This window comes from Drosophila melanogaster, chromosome 3L, assembly GCF_000001215.4.
Source record: "Drosophila melanogaster chromosome 3L".
NCBI lineage: Eukaryota > Metazoa > Arthropoda > Insecta > Diptera > Drosophilidae > Drosophila > Drosophila melanogaster.
This window is the reverse complement of record NT_037436.4, coordinates 4016411-4032049: the sequence shown is the minus strand read 5'-3', so window position 1 is coordinate 4032049 and position 15639 is coordinate 4016411. Positions and strand designations below refer to the sequence as shown.

Genomic DNA, 15639 nt, shown 5'->3' with positions numbered 1-15639 from the left:
TAAGACACTTGCGACCGAACGTTTCAGACACGCATTGTATTCATAGATATCATCTGACAGGTGATTGATTGGGTGCGATTAAAAAGTACAGAAGGTGCGACAGAATGCAAATTTCAAACTAGAACTAGGAAAATATGCTCTTGGACGAGCCAACGCCGCCCTCGCAGAAGCTCTTTTGCACCTCAGATCCAGCCATTTGGTTGATGAGCACCAGTTCGTAGACCATCAAAGTGGCAGCCATCTGTCCAGATATTGAGTTGCTTAAAATGCACTAGAATATGTTATTTCTATTGCCAACTTACTGCAAATATTAATCGTCTAGTCAGCAGAAAGTATCCCTTGCCACTCAGAGCAAAGTGGTCGGATAGAAAGATCTCATTCAGGCGCCTGAGCTCCACGCACCAAAACTCAGTGGGTATTTCGTATAGGGTGTAGGAAATCTCCTTAGCCTCTTGCGGAATCGAGGATGCAGCGAACATCATGTTTAGTACGCGAATGATGACATAAGACAAGCAAAACCAGAAATATAACTCATCCGCATAGTTGCCCTTGGATCTGAAAAATAAAAACCATAGACATAGTGATATAGTTTAGTTTAATCCAATCAACTCACTGAAAGCTATGATAAATCTGCACACAAACGAAGTACATATTGTGGGCACAGGATAGCACGATCAAACCGGATAATTCCTTGTCGTAGATACCCAGAAGATCACTGAGGTCCAGAAGATCACAGCGAATCCTCTGCCAGAATTCATTCGGCATTTGCTGCCTCACATGCTGCCTGATGCGCCAGTGCATCTGCTGGAATCGCATCTGCATTCCGCGGCAGATGAGTATCAGAAAGATGTCCACAAAGTTCCACACGAAGGTCATCGACAGCGTGGTCCACTCGATGAAGGGTATCCACCAGGCGGTGAAGTGCATGATCAGGAAGAGCTGCTGGCGCTCTCGCTGAAAATAGTTCTGCCAAAAGTTCGCATCCAGCTTGCACTCCACGATGGCCAGGTGATTGTTGTACAGCGCGCTGCCCACATAGGTGGAGTGCTCGCAGAGAGCGGCCACCAGCATGCAGACTCCCCAGAGGCGAAGGCGACTGGAGTAGCCACGTCCATAGCTGCAATCGTACTCTGGTTCCAGGAATATCTGCTCGCACTCCGCCGTTCGACGGATGATGTATGGCCAGCGGCGGGAAAGCAGCAGGAAGACCCCAAAACAAAAGATGCAGATCACGCTGAAACTAAGAGATCCTGGAAAGGAAAGGATTGTTAGTCAATATGCTATAGAACATACAATATTTCGATCTCACCTATGGTATAGATTTTCAGTCCATGATCGAACACCACTTTCGAGGATAGCGCACAGTCCACGATGGAGAAGACGAACAGGATCAGAGCAGCCAGCAGGGACAAGGATATCCAGCGAAAGCGCACCCTCTCCGGACGACAACTCGGCCAGACTCCTGCAACAGGCAGGACTCCGAAGAACTGGGCTATAACCAGAACTGAACAATATCCGAATTATCATCAATACCCAATCCTTGACTCACTCACCTGGGCCGATGGCGTGCTGAAGCGTGTTTCTGGTGCCTTTTTGACCCGACTGCTGCATGGCTTGACTGTTGGGTAGCAAATGGAAAGAGGTCCTTCACGTCCTAAGGACACGCCGTAAAAAAAGGGGCGTATGCCGAACTATTTGCAGATTAGGATCTCGCGAATGTGGATTCGGTGCGGGTGCATGGGCGTGACACTTATGACTAAATGCGTTCTTGAATTGGAGATACGAGTAGTAAATTCTAGGATCTAATATTCCCTGCAGTACTGAGTCTTTTGCCTGATGGAACCTTGGTTAATAACATCCGATATCATGAGCTCGTAGGTGATTATGGTGGTGCCCATCTAGATTGGGATATATACGGTTACAAACAGAAGTTCAAATGTTTTATTGGGCAATCTTACGGCCAGGACGAGTGAGCGGGTGAGGTAGAAGAATCCGCTGCCGGATAGAGCTGTCGTATCATTTCCCAACTGCTCACTGAAGCGCTGAACCTGTGGATACATATATTCTCTTAAGGTATTCAATCTGGATGATACTTTCTACCTCTATGGACCAAGCTCTGGAGGGCACATCCCTCAAGGCTGTGACAATCTTTCGTTCGTAATCGTTTATGGAAGAAGCCACGAAAATAGTAAGTAAAGTGCGAACTACAGCGAATCCTAAGGAGTACCAAAAAGCCAACATCACCAGGAAATCCACACCTATATTTCTGAAAAAATATACATAATATATCTAAGCTGTGTAAAGTCATTTCTCAACTCACTTGAAGCTGTTGAACAATTGAAAGCAAATGAAAGACATGTTATTGCCAAAGGCGAGGAGCACCAGTGGAGCTATTGCCGCATCCAGGAGATGAACCAGACGCTTCAATGCCAGATAGTGCTCCCGAACCTCTGTCCAAAAGACCGCGGGCATTACTTTCCTATGAACAGCAGCGATTCTTCTATAGAGCTGGTGAAATCTGGCAGCCAAGCCAATGCCAATGCACATGATGAAGCAGTCGGTGAATGAGCGCGGATAGGCAATGGTCTGGTTAACCCACTGGATAGTGTTTAAATGAAATTTAAGCACTGCGAGATGAGGTATCCTTCAAGGTAAATTACCTCCAAGATGGGTAGCATCCAAAAGTGGTAGGGCAGGATCATGTATAGATGAGGACGCTCCCACTTGTAAATGCTCTCGAAGTAGGTAACGTTAATCTTGCACTGGGTGCGCTCCATATTGCTCAGATGAAATGAGTTGCCCAGCAGGAGACAGTGTTCCACTGAAAAGGATGCTTAGAAATTGAACTTGAATTATTAATTTAAGCAAGCATTCACCCAAAGCTGATGACATGACAATTGTAAACACAATGTAGATGCGCCTCTTTATCCTGTACTCGCCGTAGAACCGATAGGGAACCCGCAGAAAGAGCTGCTCCACTCCATGCCAGGTGCGCATAATCCTGGGCCATTGGATGGCCAGTCTCCAGAAGAAGAGGTGCTCCAGAAGGCAGACAATGTACAGTGAAAGCGTGCTGGAGGTGTGAAAGTTGATGGTCACCTTGATGACATAGTTGATGACCGCACCGAATTCGCTAAGATTTAGGATCCCGATGAGTAGGGAGTACAAAATGCGAGGCGAGCACCAACGAAACCGGATATCCGCCACGTCCAGAGCACGGACATTGCTAACCGGAAGCAGGCCGTAGATTTGTGAAATAAAAAGCACTGCGAAAATATTTAATTCAATATTTAATAATGAATTGAACCAAGTAGAGATAGGCACACCATTCGAGACCGCCCGATGGAATGTCTCGCCCTGCGGCATGGCCAAACTAGCACTAACCAAACGACTTGCCAATCTGGCGTGCCAAGTGGCCACCGATATTTCCAAGGGGGTGTGGTCGCTTTAAACGATTTACCAACTAAGTATTTAAAACTAATAGTGGCGCCTGTCACATTCAGCTGACATGACAAATGTTTGGGGAGTGGGAGGATGGTTATGGTGTTGGTGGCTATTGTTGTCCATCAGGCGCACAGTGGCTGCAGTCCTTTGCGTCGATTGGGTTCATCGAATTGCAAAAGGACCAGTTCGTAGGTGACAATGGTTCCAGCCATCTAGAGGGGTGGGGGAAACACAGAGGTGTGAGCATAAACCTTCATTTTTTCTGCACTTGGGGTTACTCACTCCAAAGAGCAGTCGTCGGGTGAGGAAATAGAACTTCTTGCCGGAAAGTGCCACTGTCTGTGTGGTCATCTGGAATATCAGGCGCTCCACCTCGACGCACCAGCTACGACTGGAAACTCTTCTGAGCACTCCCAGACCTCGTTTGGACTCCTCATTGATGTCCGCCGCCGTGAGGAATACAAAGGCCGTTCGTCCAATGAGGTAGAGTAGGGAGTACCAGAAGTATATGTAGTTGATGGGCCAACGTAGTTTGCTAAGGAATATAACTATAATATTAGAACAAATATTTTCTTGGCTACTCACTTGAAGACATTTAGCAGTTGGTAGCACACAAAGTACAGGTTGTTAACACACGAAAGTAGAATGAGACTGGACATGGCGCTATCCACGAACTCCAGTAGCTCGCACATCTTGACGTAGTGCTCCCTGATTTGGATGAACACCGATTCACAGACCTCCTCGTGTTCCAATTTGCGAATTCGCGTAGTTATTTGCTCGAATCGGTAGGACAAGCCCTTGCTAATCATCATGATGAACAGATCCATGTAGTTCCACACAAAAGTGCACGCTCCGTTGATTAACTAAGATATAGATTCTTAAGAATATATTAAGTAATTTTACGTAAAAGTTACTTGCCAGTATAAGAACAGCGATAATGGGACTGTAAGGTAGCAGTTGGAATACGTAGTCATAGTTCGTCTGCATGTAGTTATTAAAACTGGGCACAGTGGTTATATTGGCGCACATCTGAATGCGTCGTGTGTAGCTTAGAATAGCAGATACCTGGTACAGAGCATGTTCGCCTAAAAGGGAGTAGAAAGAAGTATATCCACAAGACAAAACTGCAAACTCACCTAAGGACAAGCCAATGATGGCCAAGGCAGCCAATTGCACGCGTCGCGAAAGATTCCTTTTGGGTATTTCATATGGTGGCTTGGTAAAAGGTATTTCCGTTCTCGTCCAGATTCGAACAACTGCTGGCCATTTTTTGGCCAGGCGAATGAAGACCACATAGGCCGACAAAACACAACCGAAGAACACCAATCCCACTGGATGGATACAAATACCCATGTTAACTTTCAGCTAGAAAAGGACATCGCTCTGCTCTTACCAAAATTCTTGGCTGTAATGCCAATTTTTAGCAGGTGGGTGAACATGCTCAAAAACAATATCGATGTGGCTATCATAAAGATCAGGGTAACGAACATGGGAATTGATTTATAGGCAAATCGAACCCGGCGAGGATTAGATTCCCGGATGCCCACCAGCGGCATTATGGCGACGCATTGGGCCAGAAACATAACTAAATCGGAGAAAATAATTTCTAAATATTCGTTAGTAATAATTGTTTAATCTTACATGGAAACACTGCTCTATGGAATAGATCCAAATTGGTATAGTTGGGCAACTTTTCGCTGGCCAAGACATTGAATTCCAGATTGGAATCCTCAACAAACTTCGGTGGAGGCGTTTCCGGCCTGGCCAAACTCTCCACCTGCTTAACGCCATTATCCTTGCTCGGAGTTTTTCGAAAATTCAGATTGGGTCCTTTCATGACGCTGGTCCCTTTTGCACTGACACGAAATGCGAAATTTCAACATGTCCAAAGCTTGTCATGGGTGGAGTTGAGCCCTTCACAATGGTGCCCGTCTGAAGTGCCACTAATTAGGGGCTTTGGACCTAAGCTAGTACCAGGATGTAAACAACAATTATGAGACACTTCTGTGGGAATTGGAATAAAGTGGGTTCACTCTGCAGCAGCAGACCGAAGGATTCGGATGCATCCGTCAGATTGCATTTCGATTAGCTGCCGAGATACATGTGAGAAAGAATGTTACAAATAAGCACAGATTTGGTCAAAACTTTGTATTTCTATTCAAGTTTTAGTTGGTCCACTTTTAGGCTGAATAATATATATATATTTTTTTTTGCTTCCGCAGTGAACGTAGGGCAGTAGTAATATAGCTACTTATCTCCGATGTTAATCGAGTATTGATTGATATGGCGAGCGATGTGGTAAGAGCCCAGTTTAGATAATACGTTGGCTATTTACAAATCTTTCTTATCAATGTATTGTTAAAATGTTACACTTCCGAATAGCCTTAGAACCTTGACATACATTTTTAATGTAATATCAGATACTTATTTATTTACAAGAAAATATTTAATAAATACAATTGACTAGTGTTTCATAAGGCATTTCTATTAGGAAGTTGATTTTAACAGCTAAGAGACAATCGCTGTTAGATTTGAATACACTTGTGATCATATGGAAATAGATGGGATGGATTGAATCCACTCTGGGCGCTTTGGAGCAGTGGATGAGAGCAGCTCGTTGCGACTGGTTGTGCGACAGGTGTCGGAATAAATAAAAGCAAAAACATTCGACGGCTTTTGTTTGCGCTGATAAACAACCTGCGCATATGTACAAGCAAAGCAAAATACTGCTCGAATAATTGTTTGTTCAAAACAATCAGGTGTGCCTTTTATAAAACTAAAAGTTTCTAATTTCTAAACGAGTAGGTGTGCGCGCTTCTAATAAAAAATTTCGGTATTAAAAATTAAGTTGTTTTAAAATTAAATGCTCTTCAGCTTTTTAAGATGCAGCAGAACTATTGTGCTAAAGAAAATAAACAAGCACAAATCACAAATTACGGTAAATGCAAAAATATAAACAAAAACGTGCCTGAAAGATACGGGGTTACTGCGATCGTGGTTTAAATAAAATCAAAAGATACAAAACCATAGCGATACAATACAGATGCAGATACATGTGCGTCTGTGGAGTTTGGAAAATCAAAAATTATACCAAAAATAAACCATAATTGATATAAAAAAAGCTTATCATCATTTTTCTATATTTATTGCCTCTGACAATTGTCGATAACAATTAAGAATATAAATATCTCACTTCTTCTGTGGCAAATTAAGATATTTCATAACTGTAACTCAATTATAAGTAATCAAATGAGATCTTTAGAAACCGGTACTTGGGTTAATTTACACAGTTTCTAGCTGTACAGGGTCTCTAGGCGTTCGCATATCAGGTTGCTTATCAGTTCGCGTCCGACGCTCGACGACTTCGCTTCGCTTTTGGTCTGGGATTGGGTTTGGGTTTTCGCATCGAGCCAATAACATTTATTTGACCGCCAAGGTGATTAGAGGCGTCTGTGACGGAGACGGCGACTTGGAAATGTCATCCGGACCGTTTTTTGTGGGCGTGGACGTGGGCACGGGCAGTGCGAGGGCGGCCCTGGTCGCCTGCGATGGGCGTGTCCTGGAGCAGGCGGTGCAGACGATCCAAACGTGGAATCCTGAGCCGGGCTACTACAACCAGTCATCCGATAATATATGGCAGTCCATCTGCCAGGTGGTGAAGGTAGGCAAAGTTGTTCTTATACATAAAATAGTACCATTAACTATATTTAATTATATTCATATTTCGAAATGCATTGAGAATTTTTAAAATGAAATGACTCTAAAAATAATAATTTAACGACTTTAATTTGGGTCTATAAACCCAGTAATGATCTTCCCCCATTTGCTCTGTGCGATAACCTCTGTCGTTCGGCGACGTTTCTCGCGAAGATTAGATTAACCCAGTGCCGATTTTACAGAAAGTCATTGGCGGCGTCGATAAGTCAAAAGTCAAGGGCATTGGCTTCGATGCCACCTGCTCCTTGGTGGTTCTGGGCCCCCAGGGATCGCCGCTGACGGTGAGCAAGTCCGGTGAGGCGGAGCAGAACATAATCCTCTGGATGGACCATCGTGCCGAGCAGGAAACCCAAGAGATCAATGCCTTCAAGCACTCGCTGCTGAAATATGTGGGTGGTCAGGTTTCGCTGGAAATGGAGGTTCCCAAATTGCTGTGGCTGAAGAGGAATCTGTCACAGACTTTTGGAAATATTTGGAGGGTCTTTGACCTGCCCGACTTTCTGACCTGGCGAGCCACTGGAGTGGACACCCGATCACTTTGCTCGGTGGTGTGCAAGTGGAACTACGATGCAGCGAATGGCAGTTGGAACAAGGAGTTCCTGAAGCAGGCGGACTTGGAGGAGTTGACACAGAATAACTTCGAGAAATTGGGCAGTGATGTCCAGCCGCCTGGCCGAACGGTGGGCAAAGGACTCACGGCCAAGGCTGCTGGGGAACTGGGCTTATCCGCCGGCACTGTGGTGAGCACCTCCCTAATCGATGCCCATGCTGGCGCCTTGGGAATGTTTGGATGCCGCTCAAAGGAGTCCAAGGGTGCCGACGATGTCCAGGGTAAAATGGCTCTGATTGCCGGTACATCCACCTGCCACATGAGCATCACCCGGAAGGCATGCTTCGCACAAGGTGTTTGGGGTCCCTATCAGGATGCCATTATTCCCGGCTACTTCCTAAACGAGGGTGGTCAGAGCATCGCAGGACATCTCCTAGATCACGTCCTCAAGTCGCATGAATCCTACGCCGAACTGAAATCCCAATTGGGAGAGGATAAGTTTATCTACCAGCATCTTAATAAGTTGCTGCCGGAACTGGCAGCAGCTCGAGGATTAAGCCAGGTGGGCTGTCTCACCCAGGATGTCCATGTCTGGCCGGACTTGCATGGCAATCGGTCGCCCATCGCAGATCCCACGCTGCGAGGAGTGGTAAGTACTACATCTAAATAGATCTTCTTTTTATTATTGAAATGGGAAATGATTGCTTTCAGATTACTGGACTGGACATGACGCGAGGAACTGAATCTCTGGCCATCAAATACTTGGCGTTCGTCCAAGCTCTGGCTGTAAGTGGTATCCTTATAATTTAATTGTAAACTTGATATTTATTCGTTATTACTTCAGTACGGCACACGTCACATTATTGAAAACCTTTACCAGTACGGTAGAGCTCCCTTTCAAACGCTACTTTTCTGCGGGGGATTGGCCAAGAATCCTCTGTACGTACAATGTCATGCGGACATTTGCAATCTGCCCGCACTGATTCCGGATGAACAGGAAATGGTTCTGGTGGGCGCTGCTGCCTTGGGAGCCGCTGCCTCCGGCCACTTCGACAGCTTGGAGGTGAGCTTAAGAATATCTAAATATCTAACTGGTTTATAAACTACTCGTTGTGCTCTTAGAGCGCCTCGAAATCCATGGGTGGCACTGGCCAGCTGGTGAAGCCGAACGCGGAAACGCTTGAGTTCCACAATCGCAAGTACAAGGTGTTCCTGCAGCTGCTGGAGAACCAACGACAGTACAGGCGCATTATGCAGGCAGACACAAAGTGATTTTTTTTCATTCCGATGTCAAGACTTTCAATAATTTTAAATAAATGCCGTACATGAGCATTGTAACAAATAAAAAGTTTGGCGCACACAGGTACAAGGTGATCTTGTTGGCATCTTCGTTGGTTCCTAGGCGATGAAGGCGGCTGCCTTGGAGACGATGCTACCACGACACACGGGGCAGGTGACGGAGATTTTCTGGGCACAGTCCTCGCAGAGACACACATGACCACATGGCAGTAGGATAATCTAGAAGAAAAAAAGGGACGTGTTTAATAATGGCAGTAATCATATAAACATTACATCACTTATATTTAGGGTTTATGGTCATGGTATTGTAAAAACTTTACTGCAATGGGTCTTATTATCTAAGCATTAAAAATTATATTTCCCTTATCTTAATTTTGGTAAACTCATTAAATATCAATACAAGTAGAATAATTAAATTTCAAGATACGGATTCTCAGAGGATAGAATTATGTAAATTCGCAATAGGAATGCAAGGGTTATATTCACCTCCTTGGGATTGGTGGAGCACACCACGCAGAGTTGATCCTGGGACAGAGTGTGAGGACGACTCCTCGCCCTCCGCTCCCGACGCTCCGTATCCAGGCGTTCGCGAATTTTGGCCTCCTCCCGCTCCTGCTTTCGTTTTCGGTAGAGTTTCTTGGCAATGAAGGCAACCAGGATGGCAGAGATGGTGCTGCACACAACCAGCTTGAGTCTAGAAGGGATTAAGTAGAAAGTATTAAGAGTATACACCCAGAGTAAGCACCACCCACATCGTCGTTGTCTTGGCATCTTCGAACCGCTTAATAAGCGTGGACTTGGTGGCAGTGGTCAGGAAGAGCGGTCCCTCATTGGAGGGCTGCATGCGCAGAGTATCGCCATCCAACTCCAGTTCACCAATAGCGGTCAGGAAGCTGCCTTCTCTGAGCACCTCCTCCGTCGTTTGCAATCCCCTCTGACGGACGCCAGAGAAGAAACCAAACACATGGTCGAAGAGGGACAGATTGGAGGGCTCGTAGTTGTCGTAGACCACGTCCACGTCCAAGACGGCGGCACTCAAGGCGTCCACAATCTCCACACCATGGCTCTGGTTACGCAACTCGAAGGGCATCTCGTTGGCGGATTCGTGCAGCAACTTGTGTTGTTCCGTCCAGAAGCCGGCGAATCCGCGCGTTACCCTGTGCTCATGCAGCTTCACAATCTGCAGCACTCCACTCACACTGGGCACCAGGGAGCTCCTCAGTGGCACCCCGATGGGCGTCACTGTGCCCCGGATTACCGCATATGGTATCTTCTTGTCGCGCTGCCGCTCCACCACCGATTTTAGGTCTCCATCGATGTTGTATTGTGGTGCCGCCTGAAAAGCAGCAGTTCACTCAATAAACGCCACTTATTACGTGCATTAGTATTTCTATACGCACCTTCAGCACCTTGGCAGTTCGCTTGTAGTGCACGTACTCGCGCGCACACAGGCCAAGTATTAGCAGATCCACGCCCAGTGCAACGGATTCGTGTAAAAATTCCATTTTGTGTTATGCTATTTTATTTATATTACGCTACAAAAACATATGTTTACTCAGTGTTGCTGTGTTTCCCGCTGCTCGTAACGGCTACAAATACTAAATATTCACCCTGTTGAATGGAACTAGTTCAACGTATTAGTATATGCCATAGAGTGCAGGGTCACTCTAAAATACTACTTTCATATTTGAAATTTACCGCCAAAAAGAAGTTAGCTTAATTCAATTCAATTCTCAATTTGCAATTAGAAAACGGCCAATGCAAACCAATCTATATTTTAAAACTCCATCACTTTTATGTATTTTATGCAAGAATATTTATCACTAAATTAAGATAATTAAGCCAAAAGAGGTGCATTGCTTATGGCTTGCCAATGATATTGTCGATGGTAAACAGCGTGGTCTTTGATCGGTTGCTGCTGGCCACTGGACTGCTCCCAGGTGCATCCACCACATCCTTGATGCCATTAAAAGCTTCGGCAAGGACAGGTGCACCCGATGACGAGGTTTCCCGTCGATTGAGAGGAGGAGTAAAGGCGCTCGGCGAATGTAGCTCCTCGTGCAGTTCCATGGAACTTTGCATTGCTTTGCTGGAACTGGACGAGGCGTCCACATCGTCTGGGCATTCCCTGATCTCGGGCAGTGGTCGGAGTCCGCGGGCCTCGTTGTTGAACAGACTGTTGAAGCCCAGGGATACGGACAAGTACTGCCTGTGCAGATCCGTAATCCTGTCGGAGTAATTGGGCCGCTCGTTGCAGAAGATATCGAAGTCACTCAGCGGTTCGCTGGGCGAGCGAATCTCTGCTGCACTACTGTTGCCATCATTTGAATCCTGCAGATAAATTCATTTATTCGATTTGTTTATGAGTTTTTAGATGTGCATTATACCTTTCCCGATTCCCTCTCGTAGCGATTTGGATGGCCACAGTGCCTCTGCCTGCGCGTTCTCCTCCGGCGGTAGTTTCCCTGTTCGAACATGTCCGATGCCGATGAGTCCAGCATCCAGTAGCTTCCCTTCCCAGCACTGTCGTTATCCTCGATTGTGTTCTTGTCCCGCGGAATCTTCACGAAGCAGTCGTTGAGGGACAGATTGTGGCGAATGGAGTTCTGCCAGCCCTGCTTGTTCTCCCTGTAATATGGGAATCTAAAAAATAATTGGATATTATCCAATTAATTAATTAATTAGGAGCTATATTTCCTTGACATTTTTATCAAATTTTGAAAGGGTAAACATATATACTTTATTTTCAATAAATTAACAATGGAAAAGATATTTTATAAATATAAATCGAATGCGTGTTTATCAAAACTATTTACTTCAGAATTTCACAGCTTTGAATATCTGAATTTGTATATATAAAAATCATTTTACAATCTGAAAAACTTGCTGTTGATACACATCTTATTAGCCCATATCTATATCCTCCGCTGGTTTGTTTAAATCAAGCGATTTGAAAAAGCAATAAAAATAATATTTGTTTATGTTGATAAAGAAATCGGAAATATTTAGTTTACAAACACATTGTTCATTTTCCTGTTTTTCAAATTACTTGCGATCTATTTTATATATCTGGCCGCCATTTTTTATGCACTCTGTTCATTCAGGAAAGGAAATATATACATATATATTTTAATATTTGTTAAAGATATGACTAATAAATTTAAGCCAATAAATGAAACCATTTCATATGGATAATTACCAAGTAATCTGCGTGATATTTATATATTTTCACATTAAGAAATTGGATTAATGCTCCATATTTCACCGACTTAATCCCAGTTGTGGCAAAAGTTTCGTGATAAAAACTTCTTCTCGGGATAAAAACTTCTTTGGTTTGTACAGATACTTGGAATGTGGCGGTTGTTTATTTTGGCATTTGATTTAGCCAAGAATGTCATCTAAATTTTCCTCGATTTAAGACAAGGCGGAACATTTATTTTTGTAGGATTGTAAAAACAAGAGCTTTAGTAGAATATATGTACAGAAATTGGAAATTTTATTTGCTGATTTACAAACTAAATTCACTTATTGATCTATCAAAGATCTCGTATTTTTGTATTGTTCAATTAACTTACTTATCCATGATAAACTTGTAGATTCCACTGAGGGTCAGTCGCTGGTTGGGTGCACTGCTGATGGCCATGGCGATGAGGGCAATGTAGGAGAAAGGAGGCTTTTCCGGTCGATGGGAGTTGTGCAGAAAGGATATAGGCAATCCCCAGATGTTGTTGTGCAGGGCCAGAAAGCTATCGATGCCCTGGTAGTAGAAGGCCGGTGAAAACGATCCGCACATCAGACCCTCCATGCCCGCACCTCCGACGGCACTTGGAGCCAGCGGATTGGGTGACACCTGGGTCCTGAGATAATCCGGATTCGCTAGCATGGAGTTGACCAGCTCCTCATTATCCGGCAGCATCGATCCATTGGCATAGCAAGAGGGTAACATTTTTCAAAACGAAATCCCAGTAACTTGATTCAAAGTTCTTTTATACTCTTTATGTATCTTTCGGGAACTTTGTTTCGAATATCACTTCACATTAACTTGTTAGATATTTAGGATTTTTGTCCTGTTTTCCGGTTAGCTGTTACTTCCGATTTTGTGGGCGATTCGAGCGCGACTGTGGACCATGTGTTGCGTCAGCCAAGAAGTCCGATCGACTAATGAATGAACTCGGATACGCAGATCACTTGTAATGCCTCATCCCAATCTTATGGGTGTGTGTTTTTGGGGGAGAGCAGCGCATTGGTCTATAAATATAGGGATATGCAAACACCCTCACCAAAAGATCCACACATGCGTAAGTTCTCAGAGAGGGGAAAACAATTTTCCTTGAAAAATTTAAATTTTATTAAGGAAGAAATTGAATAAATTGAAATATGAAATAAGTATAATATATTTGAGATTATTATGTTATAATATAATAAGATGATGTTGTTAATATTTAAGTGTATTCAGTTATTAACTTTGTAGTACTAGATTTAGATTGATTATATCATTACTAATTAATATCCTTGCTTATACTATATCTTTTTCGCATATACCCGTTATATGGCAGATCTCTCTTTTGAGGGGGCGTTCCTACAAATATGTTCTCTACTCTTTCCATGTTTATTTATGTCCATTCTCATTTGCCTGTATTTTCCTCGATGGGCGGAGTCAAGACCTTTTCCCCATGTGTGAGTGAGTGTGGGAGAGTCCCAGTGTGTTTTGAATAATATGTAGATTTTGATTTTTCAACAAATGAAAATCGAGCAAAGTTTACACTTGAATTACGGGCACTTGAAAGGGAATTTTTAAATCTTTGGAAATAATGTAAAGCTTCTAGGATCTCATGCGTACATCGTTAGTCCCAGTTATTAAAAAAGATTATACTGCAGTATTATGATAGGTTACATATGTATGTATGTAATCATTGCGTGAGTTAGTCACTAATTTAGCCTTTTTCTGGCTTGAAAAAGTTCATTTAGATGTTTAATCATTTTATAACTTTCAAATCTCTTGATAGCACTCACTAAAGAGCTTTGATAACTCGTCAGTTCAATTGGTTTGTAAACATTATTTAAATAAAGCGATTCCAAGAAGCACTCCGTTTATACATTCCACCGGATAGCAGCTGGCAAGATAATGCCAGAAGTCGGCATTATCTGGTCCCTTGACATCCCATGCTATCTCGTGGCAGTTGCCTTCCGATTTTTACGACTTTTCCGAGCGAACGAAGGAAAGCGAGAGTAAACTCGCGGCAGTCAAGTACGCAATTTTCCGAATGCAACCGAAAGTCTTGGTCTATATCTTAAAAGGTCGTAAAACAATTGTGTATACATTTCAAACAGGACTACGCTCGATTTTTACGATCGTTCCGTTCTCAAGTAGAAAGCAGAGATCATTTGAAAGAAATAAAAACATTGAACGCAAATCGAAGAACTGAAAATCCAAAATGCCCGAAGCAATTGAAGTTCACATGTGTGGATGATGCCAATGCCACAAAGGATTCTTCACGCTCTCTCCCGATTTATTCAAATTTTACGATCGCTTACCGCTGGTGAGAATGGGTCATAAAACAATGGGTTATCCTATGGCCCATGGTCCTCCGATTCTCTCGAAGATGTCGCTGCCCTGCGTGTTTAGCTTGCTTATTTTTAGACCTATGCTGGGAATAGTATTGGAAACAAATATTGTTTTTTATGGCCCAGCTCGGTTTGGTCTGATTTCGTCTTCGAACACCGATCGATGTTTTTCGTTGTGAAACTATGTTTTCCTATGCATTTCACCGCATCTTTTTTGACATATCCCTCGCACTAAGCCATAAAACGCCTCGGATCCTGTTTATTTAGTCGCAGCGCAGCTCCCCAACCGCAACTTAATCGCTGTGTGTAATCGCGTAGTTATAGTTATAGTTTAGTGCGTGACTACCGGTGTTGTTGTTCACGTTGTCATCGCTTGATTTATGCTGTGAACTGCTTGCATTTAGCTGAGATACATTACAGTAGAGCCTCGAGAGAAAGCGACATGTTACATCGCTCGACTCTTTTGCATGTTAAGATACTCAAAGTTTAGTTACTTCAAATCCGCTGTGTTAAGATTGTTAGCCAAACTTAGGTACTTGGGTACTCCCCGTACAGTGCCTGTTTATGAAGCTCCACTGTAAGATTTTCAACTTCAGGCACACTTTGCGGCAAATACACTCGGAGTGCCGCCAGTCGACACCTTGTCAAAATTTGATTTAATCACTCGACACCACTGTGGCTTGCTCCCGAGATCAAAGACAACAAATCATCGATCAGCATGGATTTGTGGCTGTGCTCGACAAGCGGTGATTTGTCAAAAATCGATGGGGTGCCCCATGCCGCATGCCACATGCCCCATGAGCCTGCGTTTATTGGAAGGCATTAACATCTAGTAGAACCTATTTATAGTCGCCGTAAAATGCAGCACGGACTATTAAGAGGAGTAGATGCCGAGATGATGCCGCTGCCGTGTTGTTTGACAACAAATAGCGAGGACCGCAGAGAGAGCCGGGCCCCTTCGTTCCACATCATTGACAGCAAATTATCCACATTACCTGAATTGTCAGGACCCGCTCTTTGCCCATTAGCCATTACGGCGGTGTGAACGTGACCTTTGCCGGCCA

At 43.9% G+C, this 15639-nt stretch overlaps 6 protein-coding genes across 12 annotated transcripts; 1 reads left to right on the top strand and 5 right to left on the bottom strand.

Annotated features, from left to right (window-relative positions):
- Nucleotides 1-17: 17 nt before the first annotated feature.
- Gr64b (Gustatory receptor 64b) lies at nucleotides 18-3445 on the bottom strand. Its single transcript, NM_168049.2, has 11 exons — nucleotides 3327-3445; nucleotides 2877-3266; nucleotides 2661-2821; nucleotides 2321-2598; nucleotides 2101-2266; nucleotides 1959-2048; nucleotides 1554-1898; nucleotides 1310-1504; nucleotides 614-1250; nucleotides 303-555; nucleotides 18-241 (listed from the first exon to the last, which is right to left on the bottom strand). The coding sequence occupies exons 1-7, from the start codon at nucleotides 3364-3366 to the stop codon at nucleotides 1803-1805; spliced, it is 1221 nt and encodes a 406-aa protein (NP_728921.1). The 5' UTR covers nucleotides 3367-3445; the 3' UTR covers nucleotides 18-241; nucleotides 303-555; nucleotides 614-1250; nucleotides 1310-1504; nucleotides 1554-1802.
- On the bottom strand, nucleotides 18-3445 carry Gr64c (Gustatory receptor 64c). Of its 2 annotated transcripts, NM_001259681.1 has the most exons (11): nucleotides 3327-3445; nucleotides 2877-3266; nucleotides 2661-2821; nucleotides 2321-2598; nucleotides 2101-2266; nucleotides 1959-2048; nucleotides 1554-1898; nucleotides 1310-1504; nucleotides 614-1250; nucleotides 303-555; nucleotides 18-241 (listed from the first exon to the last, which is right to left on the bottom strand). In NM_001259681.1, the coding sequence occupies exons 7-11, from the start codon at nucleotides 1609-1611 to the stop codon at nucleotides 125-127; spliced, it is 1260 nt and encodes a 419-aa protein (NP_001246610.1). In that variant the 5' UTR covers nucleotides 1612-1898; nucleotides 1959-2048; nucleotides 2101-2266; nucleotides 2321-2598; nucleotides 2661-2821; nucleotides 2877-3266; nucleotides 3327-3445; the 3' UTR covers nucleotides 18-124. The 2 variants fall into 2 exon arrangements, with proteins under 2 accessions (NP_001246610.1, NP_523913.2); NM_079189.4 differs by lacking the exons at nucleotides 1959-2048; nucleotides 2101-2266; nucleotides 2321-2598; ... (1 more) ...; nucleotides 2877-3266; nucleotides 3327-3445 and having other exon boundaries at nucleotides 1554-1786.
- A 4-nt stretch (nucleotides 3446-3449) lies between these two features.
- Gr64a (Gustatory receptor 64a) lies at nucleotides 3450-5281 on the bottom strand (the record flags this gene model as incomplete). Its single annotated transcript, NM_168048.2, has 7 exons — nucleotides 3450-3656; nucleotides 3727-3979; nucleotides 4030-4307; nucleotides 4363-4529; nucleotides 4581-4775; nucleotides 4838-5029; nucleotides 5086-5281. The coding sequence occupies 7 exons, from the start codon at nucleotides 5279-5281 to the stop codon at nucleotides 3567-3569; spliced, it is 1371 nt and encodes a 456-aa protein (NP_728920.1). The 3' UTR covers nucleotides 3450-3566.
- A 757-nt stretch (nucleotides 5282-6038) lies between these two features.
- On the top strand, nucleotides 6039-9350 carry CG11594 (uncharacterized protein). Of its 4 annotated transcripts, none has more exons than NM_168047.2 (6): nucleotides 6039-6203; nucleotides 6881-7105; nucleotides 7344-8360; nucleotides 8423-8497; nucleotides 8556-8774; nucleotides 8834-9076. In NM_168047.2, exons 2-6 carry the CDS (start codon nucleotides 6920-6922, stop codon nucleotides 8981-8983), a joined length of 1647 nt encoding a protein of 548 aa, NP_728919.1. In that variant the 5' UTR covers nucleotides 6039-6203; nucleotides 6881-6919; the 3' UTR covers nucleotides 8984-9076. The 4 variants fall into 4 exon arrangements, with proteins under 4 accessions (NP_728919.1, NP_001261391.1, NP_728918.1 ...); NM_001274462.1 differs by having other exon boundaries at nucleotides 6039-6382; NM_168046.3 differs by having other exon boundaries at nucleotides 6039-7105; nucleotides 8834-9350.
- Mul1 (Mitochondrial E3 ubiquitin protein ligase 1) lies at nucleotides 8549-10593 on the bottom strand. 2 transcript variants are annotated; one of them, NM_001316436.1, is made up of 4 exons: nucleotides 10411-10593; nucleotides 9763-10346; nucleotides 9497-9704; nucleotides 8549-9229 (listed from the first exon to the last, which is right to left on the bottom strand). In NM_001316436.1, the coding sequence occupies exons 1-4, from the start codon at nucleotides 10513-10515 to the stop codon at nucleotides 9110-9112; spliced, it is 1017 nt and encodes a 338-aa protein (NP_001303365.1). In that variant the 5' UTR covers nucleotides 10516-10593; the 3' UTR covers nucleotides 8549-9109. The 2 variants fall into 2 exon arrangements, with proteins under 2 accessions (NP_001303365.1, NP_647847.1); NM_139590.4 differs by having other exon boundaries at nucleotides 8992-9229.
- Nucleotides 10594-10770: 177 nt separating this feature from the next.
- On the bottom strand, nucleotides 10771-13172 carry FoxL1 (Forkhead box L1). 2 transcript variants are annotated; one of them, NM_001259680.2, is made up of 3 exons: nucleotides 12586-13172; nucleotides 11398-11653; nucleotides 10771-11341 (listed from the first exon to the last, which is right to left on the bottom strand). In NM_001259680.2, exons 1-3 carry the CDS (start codon nucleotides 12954-12956, stop codon nucleotides 10871-10873), a joined length of 1098 nt encoding a protein of 365 aa, NP_001246609.1. In that variant the 5' UTR covers nucleotides 12957-13172; the 3' UTR covers nucleotides 10771-10870. The 2 variants fall into 2 exon arrangements, with proteins under 2 accessions (NP_001246609.1, NP_523912.1); NM_079188.3 differs by having other exon boundaries at nucleotides 12586-13130.
- Nucleotides 13173-15639: the final 2467 nt, after the last annotated feature.

Bases quoted from the DNA above. Each gene is read 5' to 3' on its own strand.
- Mul1 (NM_001316436.1), bottom strand. From the start codon at position 10,515: ATGGAATTTTTACACGAATCCGTTGCACTGGGCGTGGATCTGCTAATA. The intron at 9,705-9,762 runs GTGGGTGGTGCT...AATCCCTTCTAG, and splicing joins GATGCCAAGACAACGACGAT to ACTCAAGCTGGTTGTGTGCA. The intron at 9,230-9,496 runs GTGAATATAACC...TTTTTCTTCTAG, and splicing joins GCTCCACCAATCCCAAGGAG to ATTATCCTACTGCCATGTGG.
- FoxL1 (NM_001259680.2), bottom strand. From the start codon at position 12,956: ATGTTACCCTCTTGCTATGCCAATGGATCGATGCTGCCGGATAATGAG. The intron at 11,654-12,585 runs GTAAGTTAATTG...ATTATTTTTTAG, and splicing joins TACAAGTTTATCATGGATAA to ATTCCCATATTACAGGGAGA. The intron at 11,342-11,397 runs GTATAATGCACA...ATTTATCTGCAG, and splicing joins ACGAGAGGGAATCGGGAAAG to GATTCAAATGATGGCAACAG.
- CG11594 (NM_168046.3), top strand. From the start codon at position 6,920: ATGTCATCCGGACCGTTTTTTGTGGGCGTGGACGTGGGCACGGGCAGT. The intron at 8,498-8,555 runs GTAAGTGGTATC...TTATTACTTCAG, and splicing joins CGTTCGTCCAAGCTCTGGCT to TACGGCACACGTCACATTAT. The intron at 8,775-8,833 runs GTGAGCTTAAGA...TTGTGCTCTTAG, and splicing joins GCCACTTCGACAGCTTGGAG to AGCGCCTCGAAATCCATGGG.